Genomic DNA, 14,580 nt, shown 5'->3' with positions numbered 1-14,580 from the left:
GTGAATATTGAACTGTTCAGCCATCTCGTTGAGAGACTTGCGACAGTCGAGGGCGGTTTTTAACTCAAAATGCGTTCTACAGGGATTTAATGGCTGCCTTGCTGTCTGAGAAGATATTTATGCCAATCGTCATTATGACATTACATCTTAGCCATTCCATCACTCCATTAATTGCAAAGATCTCCGCTTGATACACACTGCAGTGGTCGGGTAACCTTCCCGATATGACAAGTTCTAGTTATTCAGAGTACATCCCAAAGCCCATCACCAGTGGTCTAGTTTGGAATCACCCGTATGAAAGTCTATATAACTTTTATTACTAGGGATATTGTAGTTCCAATGGAATCTATTAGGAATAGTGGCACAGTAATTTTTATCAAAAAGCGGCTCGGGCAATGTGTAATCAATACTGCCTGGAACATCCGGCATTTTATCAAGAATAACACAGTGTCTGTAGCCACCACATGACCAAAGAGAAAGCTCCCTTAGCCTCACAGCTGTAGTTACAGCCACGAGGTCCAGAGTCATTCGGTGTAGCATTAAGTTCAGTGCATGCTATGGTGTCGTCCTCTGTGCGGCTGCGATGCCCAAACAACTATCCTTTGGATCCGTTGAGTATCGAACAGTAGGTGGACTTTTAAAACGCCGTCCATCAGACGGCAATACTATATAGCATTATAGGTCTGACAAATGCAGTATAAACCCAGTGCATGACACGCGGTTTAAACACCCGGGTATTTTGCGCTATCAGTGAATCGAATAAGGATGTTGAAAGGAATAGAGTATAGGTAGAGGGTACACAGAGCCGGAAATATAACTCCGCCTTGGCGAATATCCCTTTTCACTCTACGGTGCTTCGACTTCTTATCCATAAAATGATTGGCGACCCCACAGATAATTCGCGACCCAGCGTCACAGGTCTGGCTGGAGGGACGTTTTGAAGATGTTCTCAGTATGGCATGGCCGACGGTGTCGAATGCCTCCGAAAGCTCCAGTGTCACGTGGACCTCAGATTGAAACCGCGGCAAATGTGTGCGGCTATGGCATGTAAAGCAATTGTTGTGCTATGCAGTCTTCGAAATCCATAACTATGTCCGTCTAATGGAAATTCTCCAACGAGTGCCTCAAGCGTCTTGGCTACTGGTCAGAGAAGGCGGAGCGGTCTGTATAACTTCCCCAAACTCGGGCCCATTACTGGCTTCAGTAGCGGGATCACTCTGCCCATCTTCCGGATACCGGGAACTATAAGACTGTTCAAAGACAGGTTGATGACAGTTGTAAGGTACTCAACTCCAGGAAAATGCAGATTCTTCAGCATCAGTGTAGAGATTCTGTCGGGACCAAACGTCTTGGATGATTTGGCGCCATGGATAACATTCGAAACTTCGCCCACATTAGATTGTGATAGCTGTCCATCGGCTCGGAGACCACAGATACTACGAATGGATCGCCTCCTAGCCCGGTCATTCTCGGATGCACAATAAATTGACGGTTAAACAACCTTGGGCATCATCCTGTACCTAAGTAACATTGCTCCAACTGCTTCAGCCACAAATTTCGCTTATGTTGGTTGGCTACCCGGTCTATTTCCAAATTCAGGTCGCTGATTATGGGGTTAGTGGGGTCCGTACAACGAATCCCATAACGCTCGTCTGCGAGTACCACTGCCTGCGCCGAGAAATCGAGTCGTACTTGGGGTATTCGACTGGCTGGTATAAAGCGAGCGGCTACTGCATTAATAATGTCTCGGAATTTCCTCTCGGTAACTAGCAAATCCGAGGGGAGTGTCAGTTCACTGAAGCGGCGATTGGTGTACTAACTGAAGCCGACCCTATCAGCCATCTTCTGATTGATAAACGTCCGGCGCTCAGGTTATGAAGTCAGGTGGTCGGTCGATGGTGATAACTATGGAGAGGTGGTCTGATACCAAAGATGTGACGTCACTCAGGAGATGCAATGGAAATGTCTGGCGAGCTGCTGCATCTCCTCGTAATCTTAAGGAGGTTATCCTTATTCATCGTGCAAAACATGGAGCTTTCCATCTGCTCTGCGAAAGCTATGCCCCGCTGGTCTTTATCAAGGCGAGAATGCCATAAAACGTGATGCACATTAGAACCAGACGATTGTGGCCAGATAGTAGCCCACTTATGTCGGCGGTATGTACACGTTGTATAGTCCTATCTATGCAGTACCGGACTTGACTGTCATCCCCATGCACTCAATTTTGGGATCGCTAGCGCCAGTTGCAGGCGAGATGAGTCTCTATTGCACGGAATGGTGTGGCCATTCCAATCCCCTATCTTCACCTCTGTTCTGGCAAACCGTCCAGAACCAGGGTCCAGTGTTCTTTTCAATCCCGGCACGGACCAGAAGCGAGCGGATAAGTTATTCGTTTTGTATACTCGCTTCATATTCGCGAACATGTAACGCCATAGGTGACTGACTTCATAGGTTGCAGTTTTCATGATTTGTTGAAGGCTTTTATTCTGCAATTCTGATACCTAAGCTTACGTCATCTTTCGAGCGCTCATTTCATGTAAGAGGAGCTAGAATTTTTAATGCTTTGCCACTTCCCCTTTGTCCTTTGTAATTTTTTTCTAATTTTGCAGTTTTAATTTTTTGTAATTTTTTTTCGTCTCATTATTTTTTCTATTGTCTTAACTATGCACATATTTTAGAGATGTATTTTAGTTCATTTTGTTTTCATGGTTGGACCAAAAAAAATTAAAAACAAAATTCATATTTTAAAAATATAATTACTGCGTTGCGCTTCTCTAGGTTGCAGAACGTATTACGATTAGTATTTTTTTTTTGTTTTTCATGTAATTTATTATTAGTATTATTATTGATTTTTCATTTAAGCTGTCTCAACTGGGTAGTTTTTTATTCATCCATTATTAAATATTTATATCTATGGAAATATGTTATATATGCTAAACTAAATGTATCTTAGTTCATTTTGATTTTAGTGTTGCTTAAAAAAACATAAAAGCCATATCTTCTATATTTATTGATATCACATTTTAGAACTCTAATTTCTATGTTCAGCAATTTTAAGTTGCTGAAGTTATTAGAGTAGTCAATCATTCATCAATTATTGTTTTGTGTTAATTAATTTATTATTGAAATTATTATATATTTTTCATTGAAGTTGCCTCAACTGAGTAGTCATTATTATATATTTCATTATTATTTTATACTTAAGAAGTTTTTTTATAATATTTTAACTTAAATGTAGTCCATTAGTCAAATAAGGCCCTAGGGCTTGGCTAATAATTGAGCAAATATTTCAGAAGGCACTCTGGGATGTGTCTCTCGCATGACGAAAAAAGGACGAACCCGTACACATCATCCAAATCTAGTTGCTGCTGTTGTAGCCACATGTCATCTAGCTCCTATAGGTGAGCAAGCTCGTTCCGGTCCAAAGGATCCATCGCCGTGGGAATATCATGGCCATTGGTTATTTAAAGGCGCCAACAACTCGCCTTGTCATATCGAGCATCATACGTACTCAGTATTTATGAAAGAGCCGGCGCCACACGGCCTCTCACTGAGACTCTCCGCTCCATTCCGCTGATTGTCCGCGACTGCAATTGCATCTTCTCCATACGGAGCATTCCATTATCCGCAATCTGTGGACGCGCCCGGAAGCTAGCAGCTAAGTTTCTCGTGATAACAAAGAACACCACACCGAAAGAACACCTCAAAATCTAGTGCCGGGCCCAAATCTTGTGATGTGCATTAGCATCACAACCTATTATGAGTCTCTTTTTTCCTGCAGAAGCGGCTTCAATCAGCAGATTTAAGGCTTGAAGGTGGCATCTCTGAATCGTGTGCCATGTATAGGGAAGCCAGCCAGTAACGAGTATTATTTATTATTTCAAAGCTTTCTACTACTCAATTTTCTGTGCTTCGCAACGAAAGCAGAAAAACACTTAGACTACAAAAATACAGGCTCTGTGTCTCCCATTTCCCGTTCTCTTGAGTAGTTTAAATCCAGGAATACTTAGTCCACGAACCATTCCTCCGCACACCCACAGTTCCCGCCTAAGAACCACGTCAAATCCTTCTGCCATCAGAAGGACCTTTAGTACCGCCGAAGCGGCCTCATAATGGTGGAGATTTATCTGCAGAAATCGGACCATAGACAGCATTCAGAATTTCCACCACTAATGCGTTAGCCTCGTCTTCTGAGTCTGCCAGGAATTCATCCTCACAAGATTCGTTACATCTTGTCATTATGAGTGTAACCACTATTTCTCAGGACACTGAACACTTGCAGTGTGGACGATTCCTCCTTAGATGCTTCACTAGCTGCTGTTGTCGAAGTACCCTTTGAGTACCGTCCTTCCCCGCTGGCGTACACCTTGAGCCCAATCCAAACGAATGACCCACCCACACAGGGCTTGGGGGGTACCGTTTCGACGCTTTCTCCTCCAGTTTTTTCTTGGCTTGCTCTTGCCGTGCTTAGACCTTTGGCGTATAGCCCAATCTTAAGCATGCTGTTTCGCTCAATATGGCGTTCAAATGGGGCGCTAGATAGCCCGCCACCTTCTGTAGTAATGCCAGGAGAACTTAATAAAATGAGCTGGGTTCAGGATGAACCGTGTATAATAAAAACTATTTTTCTATTTTATAAATTTTCCATATTGTGACCAACGTTTCGATTAACTGTCTTCCAGAAGTTTAAATTAGCTTTTGCAAAAACGAGATTAATTTTCGTGAAATGACGCAAATGTTCAACAGAAGTAGACGTCATTGGAAATGCAAAACCAAAATAAAACATTGCCGTTCTCCCTTCTTGAAGATGTTCTCGAGAGTGTGTGTACATTTTTATAAGTAGCGTGGTTGTATCTTCAACAGAGGACAAACTCATAATAAAGGGTGATTTTTTTGAGGTTAGGATTTTCATGCATTAGTATTTGACAGATCACGTGGGATTTCAGACATGGTGTCAAAGAGAAAGATGCTCAGTATGCTTTGACATTTCATCATGAATAGACTTACTAACGAGCAACGCTTGCAAATCATTGAATTTTATTACCAAAATCAGTGTTCGGTTCGAAATGTGTTCATTCACCGTAACGTTGCGCCCAACAGCATCTTTGAAAAAATACGGTCCAATGATTCCACCAGCGTACAAACCACACCAAACAGTGCATTTTTCGGGATGCATGGGCAGTTCTTGAACGGCTTCTGGTTGCTCTTCACTCCAAATGCGGCAATTTTGCTTATTTACGTAGCCATTCAACCAGAAATGAGCCTCATCGCTGAACAAAATTTGTCAAAATTTGAACACATTTCGAACCGAACACTGATTTTGGTAATAAAATTCAATGATTTGCAAGCGTTGCTCGTTAGTAAGTCTATTCATGATGAAATGTCAAAGCATACTGAGCATCTTTCTCTTTGACACCATGTCTGAAATCCCACGTGATCTGTCAAATACTAATGCATGAAAATCCTAACCTCAAAAAAATCACCCTTTAATAAAATGAGCAAAAAACTCTGACAGCGCTTTTCTTGCAGAGCCCAAGTTTTGTGATCTGGCGCTCTGTTTACTACAACTCGACCCATGCACATAGTGTTAGTCATAAACGAAGAATGCCAATACAGAGAGAGTCATAAAAAAAACAAAGAAAAACCTTTTAAGAATTTTTGAAATGCCATGCATGACATATCCACAATTTTGACTGCAACGGCGTATGATAAGCGAAGGTAAATATACACGCTTATAATCGAGAAATTATGTGAAATAACTCCAATGAAATGACTAATTGCCTACAGCAGGAGCATGGAGAGTACAGAGTCAATACCCAATCGCGTTCGCCAACCTTGGTCCCAGAGTTAAATTCCGTCGTCTAGCAAAGGGTTAATTTGGAATAGCAAAAAAAGATACATGCGATGTTGATCATAAACATTAGAATGGCAACTAACGATGACGGGAGATACTGATCAAAAGAGAAACACCAACAAAAAAAATCACAATGAGAGCAATTCATAATGGAAGCAGGGCTGCCAGATTAATTTGATGGAAAATCAGCACTTAAAAAAACATTCGGCAATCCAATTTTAAAAATCAGCCAAAAAGTTGGAACGTTTTGTTTTAACAAAATCACGAATAGTTTTAATAAAAAATTGTCAAAAATGCCTAATGTTGAGGGAACTTTACCCAAACCCCGAAAAAATAACTTTTTGTGAGCTCAAGAAGTTCAGTCGTAAGATCAGTTTATGTTGCACTTAAATCAAATTACAACTCAATCTTCGAAATGGTTGCGCAATCGTGAAAAAATACGTTATGTACAATATGTTATATAAATATGGTCGGATCCAATAAGGAGATTCATCGAGATACATGGCAGTTACATATGTATATCCATTGCGATCCATTGCTTCCGATATGGAGTATAATTGATCGTTTGTCAGGTGGTCTTATACATATCACAGCTACAAATTTAAATTAAATCGGGTGTAAATAAGTCCTTAATAAGCTTAAGAAGTATCATCGGGATTCGGCATGAGTATTGAGGATTCTTGCACAAATCTTTGTACCAAATGTTAGTCAAATCATGTGAAATATGCCTTTTATCAGCCCATAAAGTCGAAAAATCGATTTATATTGGGCAAATCAAAATGTAACCCAACTTCGAACTAAACCGTCCTATGGCACAAAATCTGTCCCAAGTTTTAGCACAGTGTCTTCATTTTTAAAGACTGTAGTTGTCTTACCGATGTCCAAAATGAAAATGTGACTGCATGTGTGAAATAATACTATGTCTTTTTAATTCTCTCAATATATAAAACATCATTTTTGGACTGAATGATTGGTGTTTTGCAAAAATAAACAAAAAATTAGAAATTTTAAATAGTTTTTTATATTTTCCAAGCGTTTAATCAACAAAAATCATTGTTTTTAAAATAAAAACAGAAAAACGATGCGTATAACCTTGAGAATGTTCGTTCGGTACTGTCTCCGCAACGACTGAAATAAAGAGAATAGGAATACGTGTGACTCGCCATCAACGCTGACATAAGGGGCTGGACATCGCTGTCTTAGAGTTTTACGACGATCCCAAATTATATATAGATTGCACGGTCGGAACCGTATATTTCGATATATTGGAAAAGAACGTATAAAAATTAAAAAGAGAAAGTTTTCAAATTTTGCAAAAATCGGCATTTTAGAGCGCAAATCTGAAAATCAGCACTTCGTTTTTAAGCTAAAAATCGGCAAGTATGGCAACCCTGAATGGAACAAATACAAAACGAACAGTGAGAGAATGGGATACACAGATAGAAAGAACCTCAGTACCAGATACCATTAGCTTTAGACAGGCAACGGTAGCCAGTGAATTATCGTTGCCTCGCTTTAAAGGCATTCTACACTTCTGTTTTGTAACTTTGCATACAGCCACCCGCCTGTCTGCCCCCACTCCTTTCCACACACACCGATACAAATACGCCGCGCTTCATTTCAAGACTCATAAGAATGACGTGAGATGGGAGGGGGCCCGAACAAATTGATGTTCGGTTGTGTGAATGCGAGAATATCGAGATGCTTTGTCTATGGGCTTGTGTGTGGACAAATTAACTTCAATTAAAGTTGTTTTTATTCGTGTTTCTGACGCTTGATTTGTAGATGACCCTGAAGATGGGATGGTGTCAAACGGAAATTAAGTGACTACGAAGACCACACCACTCGCTTAGTTTCAAAAGTAGTAGCCACAAATTTTGGGGACAATAGGAAACATGGTTGATGGAAAACACCGGTTGGCGTTTTCCTTTCGCTGGCTTTTCAACACCACCCTTTCCCACACCCTAAACACTTACGATGTCATCTGGAGGAATTTTCTTTATTTACAGCTAGCTGCCTAGAGAAAACAAAAATAAAAAAAAAACTTACCTAAATCCTCCATTTTTAGAAACTGGAACTGCTACCGCAACTGGTGTTCGTAGAAGCACTTTACACAAAGGTTGGTACAATTCTTTTTTTTGCCTTTAAATTCACAAACTTATTTCGTTTCACCAAATTTTTGCAACTTGACAGCAAAACCACTCACCAAGATTTGGGTTTTTACAAAAATATGGATTTTTTTCGCAATATTTTCCTTTACACGCACGCACTTTCGTCGTTTTTTAACTGGATTTACTTCTTAGCTTTGCTGGCGATTTTCGAATTGAAGTTATTATGGTCGTGTCCAACGACAACTAATCGAGTTCGTCTCTGATTCACATTTATTTGGAATTAAACAACGTCTGTTAAATGATTTTTTCTCTCCTTTGTGGTTCTTGATTTTAGTGTACGTCGCCGCCAGTAATGCTACACCTCTTAAACCGACCTCCCCCTCAAAAAAATAAAATACGAATCGGAATGACAAAAACAAAATAAAACACAACACGGTCAGATGAGACAAGTAAACAAATAAGAAATCGACAATGGGGAATGTCAAAATTGCGATACATGGGCAGCTGTGTTCAATATGTTCGCCTGGGTCGCATTAAAGCGGTACATGATATGGTGAATGAACTAAGGCAAGGTAGATAAACAGAAGGTATAGTCGCTTACGGAATATTTCGGTATTCAGTGACATATTACAACCAATGGGTTGACATTTGATCGGCTTTTTTACATGTAAAATGCCATATAACGAAATTATAAATGACGAATGTGTGAAAAAAATAAAATGCGTTTTTAGGCTCATGTCTTATGTTTCCACAGTGAAACTCAATAAAAAAAAAATAGTGAAAAAAATCTGTGAAATCATGAATGAATATCATTTGAGGTACTAAGCTCGTTATTGAGTGGAAAGTTTTGCAACTTGGGCCAATATGATAAAAAAAAATAAATTTTCGTCGCATTCGGGTTGCATTTTCTTTTGAATAAATAGCAATTGTCAGCAAATATAGCTTTCCTTCTATTTTTCGTGACAATACGTAAACAAAACAATTTACCAAAATAATACTGGGTGTAAAACATATGATGGGAATGATGCCTATATGTCTTTTTATTATATTTTATAAGGAAACAATGTTTTGTGAAAACTTTCCACTGAGAACGATCTCCATACCCACCTTTAAAAGTAGCAATTAGGCACAATTAATCCCCGTGAAATATGGTGTTGTTGTCGTTATTGTAACCATATGTCTATATGTGGAGGTGGCGATCCTCGCGAAGCTCCTCTAGGTGAGCAAGCTCGATCGCCAGTGATATATGGTGGCAGGATTGTGTTGGTGTAGAAAATTTGCCGTTAATATGTTTAAGTAAATTAAAATATTCGGGTCTGTTCCGATAATCGCAATCATAAGAATTTTGCGAATTCAATTTTAATTTGTGGCAGTAATCGAAAACCGCAAAAATTGTACGGTTTCAAATCGCTCAGAGGCAAGCTCTGCGAATTGAGAGTAAATGCACTGATTTCATTATAGATATGAAATATTTTTTAAAATTATTACATGTAATGCATTACTGCATATCTAAATAATTAAATCACATCTTAGTAATCCATCTGCATTTTTACATAGAATTTAGATATATTTAACAACAATCTAAATTCACCTCTGTCGCTGTTGGTCGATGTTGCGAATTCATTGTAAAACATAGGAAAATACACAGCTGACACTGCTGAAAATATAAACGAATATTAGTTTTAAAACATATTTTAGCTTCTTTTCTATTCATACAAATGCTTTTGGGCCTTTGCAAGCAGTTTTCTACTGAATTTAGCAAATCTTGGTCTGGTACTATATTGATAATATAGTATAATTATTTTGTAAATTTATAGTCTAATGCTGGTCCTGTTTGTTTTTCGCGATTACTTTTTTTATATAAAAGATTTTGAAGCCAAAAAACTTGCTGATTTCATTCAGTACGACATTCTTTCATTACTTATGAAAAAATATTCATAAAAGTAACATGTTTTCATTGAGATTTTTGTATTGTTTCATTTCATAACCTACATTGTGGTTGATATCAAGATATATTCAACCAAAACTCGTTGATAGATAGTGTACTTCGCGGGAAAAAATTGTACTCAGCTGTTTACGGTACACTACCTGGTAATTATGTCATGGTTGGTACTCTATTCGGCTTTTCACGTGAACAACTGTCAAAATCCACATTAAAAAACGTATAAGCTAACAATATGTGAATTAAATAAATTGCATTCTTTACACTAATGGCATAAAAGGAACACTTAAAAACAATTAGTTCTAGTGTAATATGAATATAAGATTGATTTAGCACATTATAGTTATGTTTAAAAAATTATATTTTGGTTTATATGTTTTTGTTCTATAAAGTGGAGTCGAGCTTATGACTATGAGAATTATTTAAAGCGGAAAAATTTTATTATTGAAAAGAAATTGTCTAATTAACAGATCCTCGGAATTAACAGATCCGTTGGGAAAGGTGGCTGCCCTTTCTTTACATAGAATAGTACCTCACAAATCTCGCCAGCCTGAGGAGAGAAAAATGTGTCACCCATGCTGGATATAGGTCTATATTGCAGATATATCGAGATATGGTCCGATTTAGACCGGATTTGACATGGGAAAGGGGTCTAATACCACAAAAAAAGCAAAATAAGGCAAAAATACGTGTCAAAAATGTTCAAGAGGTCTAATCGATAGATCTGCATGACAGCTGTGTCCAAATTTTTATCGGGAGACAAGTCTTTATGGTAGCTATACTTTATACGTATAGCTACTAATAGTCTCGAATCGGTTAATAATTACGCTTTTTCTGAATCCGAAGATCGGTTGGCATCAGGGCTTGCTCAATATATAGCCTATCTTCGAATTTGATTTGCCCATGGGGCCAAGTTTCAGCTCAATATATTAATTTTAAATTCTTTAGGACAGAGGTGGACATGACCAGGATGTTTTAGAATTTTAATACAATTACGAATTTTATGCCTTTCAAGGCTGATACTTTGTTCGCTTTTCGTGATATTTTTCGCCGAATTTTTTAAACAATATAGTATAAAGCAAAACTACTTGTTGATTTCTTTCTGTATGGCATTCCCTCTTAACTGAAATAGAGGTTTCGATGTTTAGAAAGTGAAATAATAAAATAAATTAACTCCATCCTTCGGTTGTGAGTAGAAAAATGATAAAGACAAAAGCATTTTTGAAATTTTGAAAAATCGTATTGAGATTCCATTACAGGATATTATCCGGCTTTAGACCAGGTTTAATGCTTTCTATTCAAAGAATAGTAAAGCAAAAAACATTTAAACGTCAACAAAAGTGTGTCCATGTCGCGATTTCAATTTCAACCAAGAAATATCATCAGCGAGCGATATCAAATGGATCAGGGTTGCACTAATCACTGATTTTGACAGATAGTGCACTCATGGTGAAACAATTTAAGGTGATCTCATTTGTACAACAACCACAAATCATATGGTTCAACCCGCCATCTTGCCATCAAGGCGATAGTCGTTTTACCAACACTCGTTTGTGCGTATGTGGATATGTGTGCGTGCATGAGCAGAGAATATGCGAGAAAGAAAACGACAAAAAGAATGCAAACAAAAATTTGACATCTTTGTACCGTCAAAACCGGCCGGCTGTTAACAGTTGTTCGCGTGAGAGCATTTAATATTTTGTTGGGCAACTGCCACTACTTGTAAATGTGTATATCTTGACTTCAAGTACGGCAACACAGAATGAAGCTCGATTTCAGACGCCAAAGTTGAAAATTCTTTAAGTTTTGCGCTTTGCTTTCGTGGTATTTGTTTGAAGAGTTGCATTTTTAACGCGACACTCAAAAATAATGCTTAACGCGCTCATTCTGTTTTGGCCTTTACCTGTGCGAAGTTAACGACGTTGCTAACTTTCGATAACTATTTTTTCTTAGATCACAGGGTGACATAATTTGACAAAACCCCAACACGAACGGAAATTATCAACCGTTTTTAGCTGCCTTACCGAAAGTAACCGTTGAGTGGAGCAGACGTGTTTTCATTTCGCTCCTCGAAGAAAAAAATCCGTATCGAATAGGTACCTATTACAAAAAATGTTAAAGCCTTTCAGGAGTAGGTTCAAAATAGACTCCAAAGACCCAACGTCTGCGGTAGTAACATCAGACGGTAGCATGATGTGCTCCCCTCCTATTGGTGTGGTCGCCTTGGCACCTGTAGTCGAGAGTAATGCTATAAGCACACAACCAGTCGTCAGACTAACAAATTAGGAAGAGACGGATAAACCAGAGGGATCCACGGTTCATCCCCAGCCTTTAAGTAAAGGTGGTGTTTCCGATTCAGATTCAGATAGCGACAGTGTCAATGAAACAGGCATCGCAGCCGAATCGACTGATGGGGATAGCGGGATGACGGCAGAGGTGAGCGATGGCTTTGCTAAGCTCGCAAGCGAACCGTGAAAGCAATCCAGTGCACAACGAAGGAGACAGAGGAGTGTGTACCGGCAGCGCAATCGAACGAAAGCACAGGAAGCTGGAAGGGATAGAAATGACATTCCAGGCACGATGAAAAAGAGCTTTCCCAGCTTTGATGTACTCTGGGATCGTCAAGGATTTGGGCTGCGAAATCAAGACGGAACGCATGATGGAAGTCCTAAACAAGCAAAACCAAGATTTGGTCGTGGAGAAATGGGAGGTTTTCCATAGAAAAGATAAGGAGGTAGGAACTCTTCTTGTGGTGGGTATTGATCAAGTCTCCGTGACAAGTTTGGCTAATACCAAAGGCATGGCGTACAAGTGGGCCATGGCCGTCTCTTTCAAGATTGGGAAGACTAGAATAGGCAAATATACTCATATTGAGCCATTAGGCGAAGCAGTGGCGGGACACTCAATACCGCCTTACGGACAGGGGGCCGACGACGAGGCAGTCACCGTATCCCTCAATATTGAGAAGACTAGGATAAGCAAAGATCCTAATACTAAAACATCAGGCCGTGCAGGGGGGAGAGAGCCAACACAATTGAACGATCAGGGACCCGAAGACGGAACCATCAACGACTTTCTCGAGATTAGGAAGACTAGAATGAATAAAGATCCTAATCCTGAAACATCAGGCAGTACAGTGACAAAGAACTTAATGCCGCCTAACGCACAGGGAGGAGGCTATGAGACCATAACCTACTCCCAAGAAGCCCATTTACTCAAGATTTGGAAAACTAGTATAGACAAAGATCCTAATATTGGAACATCAGGCAGTGCGGTGACGGCAAACTCAATGCAACCTAAAGGACAGGGAGCGGACGATAAGACCATCACCCACTCCCAAGAAGCCCATCTAATGGAGGACCAATGATTGAGGTCATCCAGATACCCCTCCACCTCAGCGAGACAGCTACACACGCTCTGATAGAGAAAAGCAGCAAGGACAAGCTTCATATTGCCTTAATTCAATGTTACTGGACTGAACCATGTCTACTACCAATTATTCTATGCTAACACTGGTACTCGGCCGAGACGCCTGCGTTATGTGTCATAAAAATTTTAATTATATATTTTTCTCAGAATTGACAACGTCGGACGCAATAGTGATGAGACGGTCTGGCATCACTTTATCTGCCTTTCGACTCTCCGACACAGCCACGCTCGCCGGAGCTGCAACCGTTGGTGAGGAAGGCAAAACACAAGAAATGAAGAACTAACAGGATGCGATGCGAACTCTCACCACATTTCGTGGGGTAGTACCAACAATAATGATCGGGGCCAAGCCCTGGAAGAATTCTTTATTACCAACGACCAAATAACACTTAATATTCGAAACCGCTACCTTTGGTAATAGGATTAGGGAGGAGGTTTAAGATGTGACAATATATTAGGAAAATCTGGTCGATGAGGTTTAGGATTGGAGGGTCTCCAAGGAACACTCCTTTTCTGATCATCGCTGGATTGGTTTAAAATAGGACGGCCAGCTCCAAATCCGATAAGTTTCTGTAATAAGTTGAAAGCCAACTGGCCAAAATTCGGAAGACTGAGCAGAAGAAGCCTTGGACAAGCATAGAACACAATTTCAACAGGATTACGACTGCAATAGTATGGTCTTTCAAGGATAGTTGTCCTCTTCGAGAAAGGAAATAACCCTAAGAAAACCCCTGGGGAGATTCGCAACATTGGGAAAGAGGTCCGCAGACTTCACAACAGAGCACGTCGTAAAAAGCCAAGTTTAATGCGATGTGTACTACACACGGCTCAAGTAATACAATAAGATTACCAGAGCGGCAAACGTCCCTCCTGGAAGCTTTTCTGCAAACCGGTCGATAGCGTTAATGAAGCCGCCAAGATGAAATTTCTCTCAAAAACCTATGTCCAAACTGAAACATAAGTAGACGACATGGGAGTGAGAACAGGAGAGAGGAGAGGAGAGAGGAGAGGACAGAGTGGGCCTGCATTAGGGTCTACATTGAGAAGCCAGGGACTGAGATCTGTTTTCGACTGTCTGACCATAATACGGTCCTGCAGGTGGATATCCGGGCGATAACGGACGAGGCTATTACTGAAAGGAAGTTAAAAGGTCTACGAGCCACCCATGCAAAATTGGTGTGGCAAGTTATAGCAAGTGTACGGCATGCGGGGAAGATGATCATACTCTTTTTCTAGGCTCGTAG

General features: G+C 39.8%; 1 protein-coding gene across 2 annotated transcripts in view; it reads right to left on the bottom strand.

Annotated features, from left to right (window-relative positions):
- LOC106085290 (leupaxin) overlaps nt 1-8,319 on the bottom strand; it is a 198,971-nt gene extending 190,652 nt beyond the window's left edge. The window contains exons 1-2 of one of the 2 annotated variants that reach the window (XM_013249482.2): nt 8,061-8,319; nt 7,904-7,996 (exon numbers count right to left, since the gene is read on the bottom strand). In XM_013249482.2, the coding sequence (XP_013104936.1) occupies nt 7,904-7,916 (13 nt within the window). In that variant the 5' untranslated portion in view covers nt 7,917-7,996; nt 8,061-8,319. Of the gene's footprint in view, nt 1-7,903 lie in introns of both variants that reach the window. The other variant, XM_059364968.1, reaches the window with a different exon arrangement.
- Between the last annotated feature and the right edge of the window lie 6,261 nt (nt 8,320-14,580).

The sequence above is a fragment of the Stomoxys calcitrans genome, chromosome 3 (assembly GCF_963082655.1).
Source record: "Stomoxys calcitrans chromosome 3, idStoCalc2.1, whole genome shotgun sequence".
NCBI lineage: Eukaryota > Metazoa > Arthropoda > Insecta > Diptera > Muscidae > Stomoxys > Stomoxys calcitrans.
Note: the sequence above shows the minus strand (reverse complement) of the source record. Positions and strands in the feature narration are given on the sequence as shown.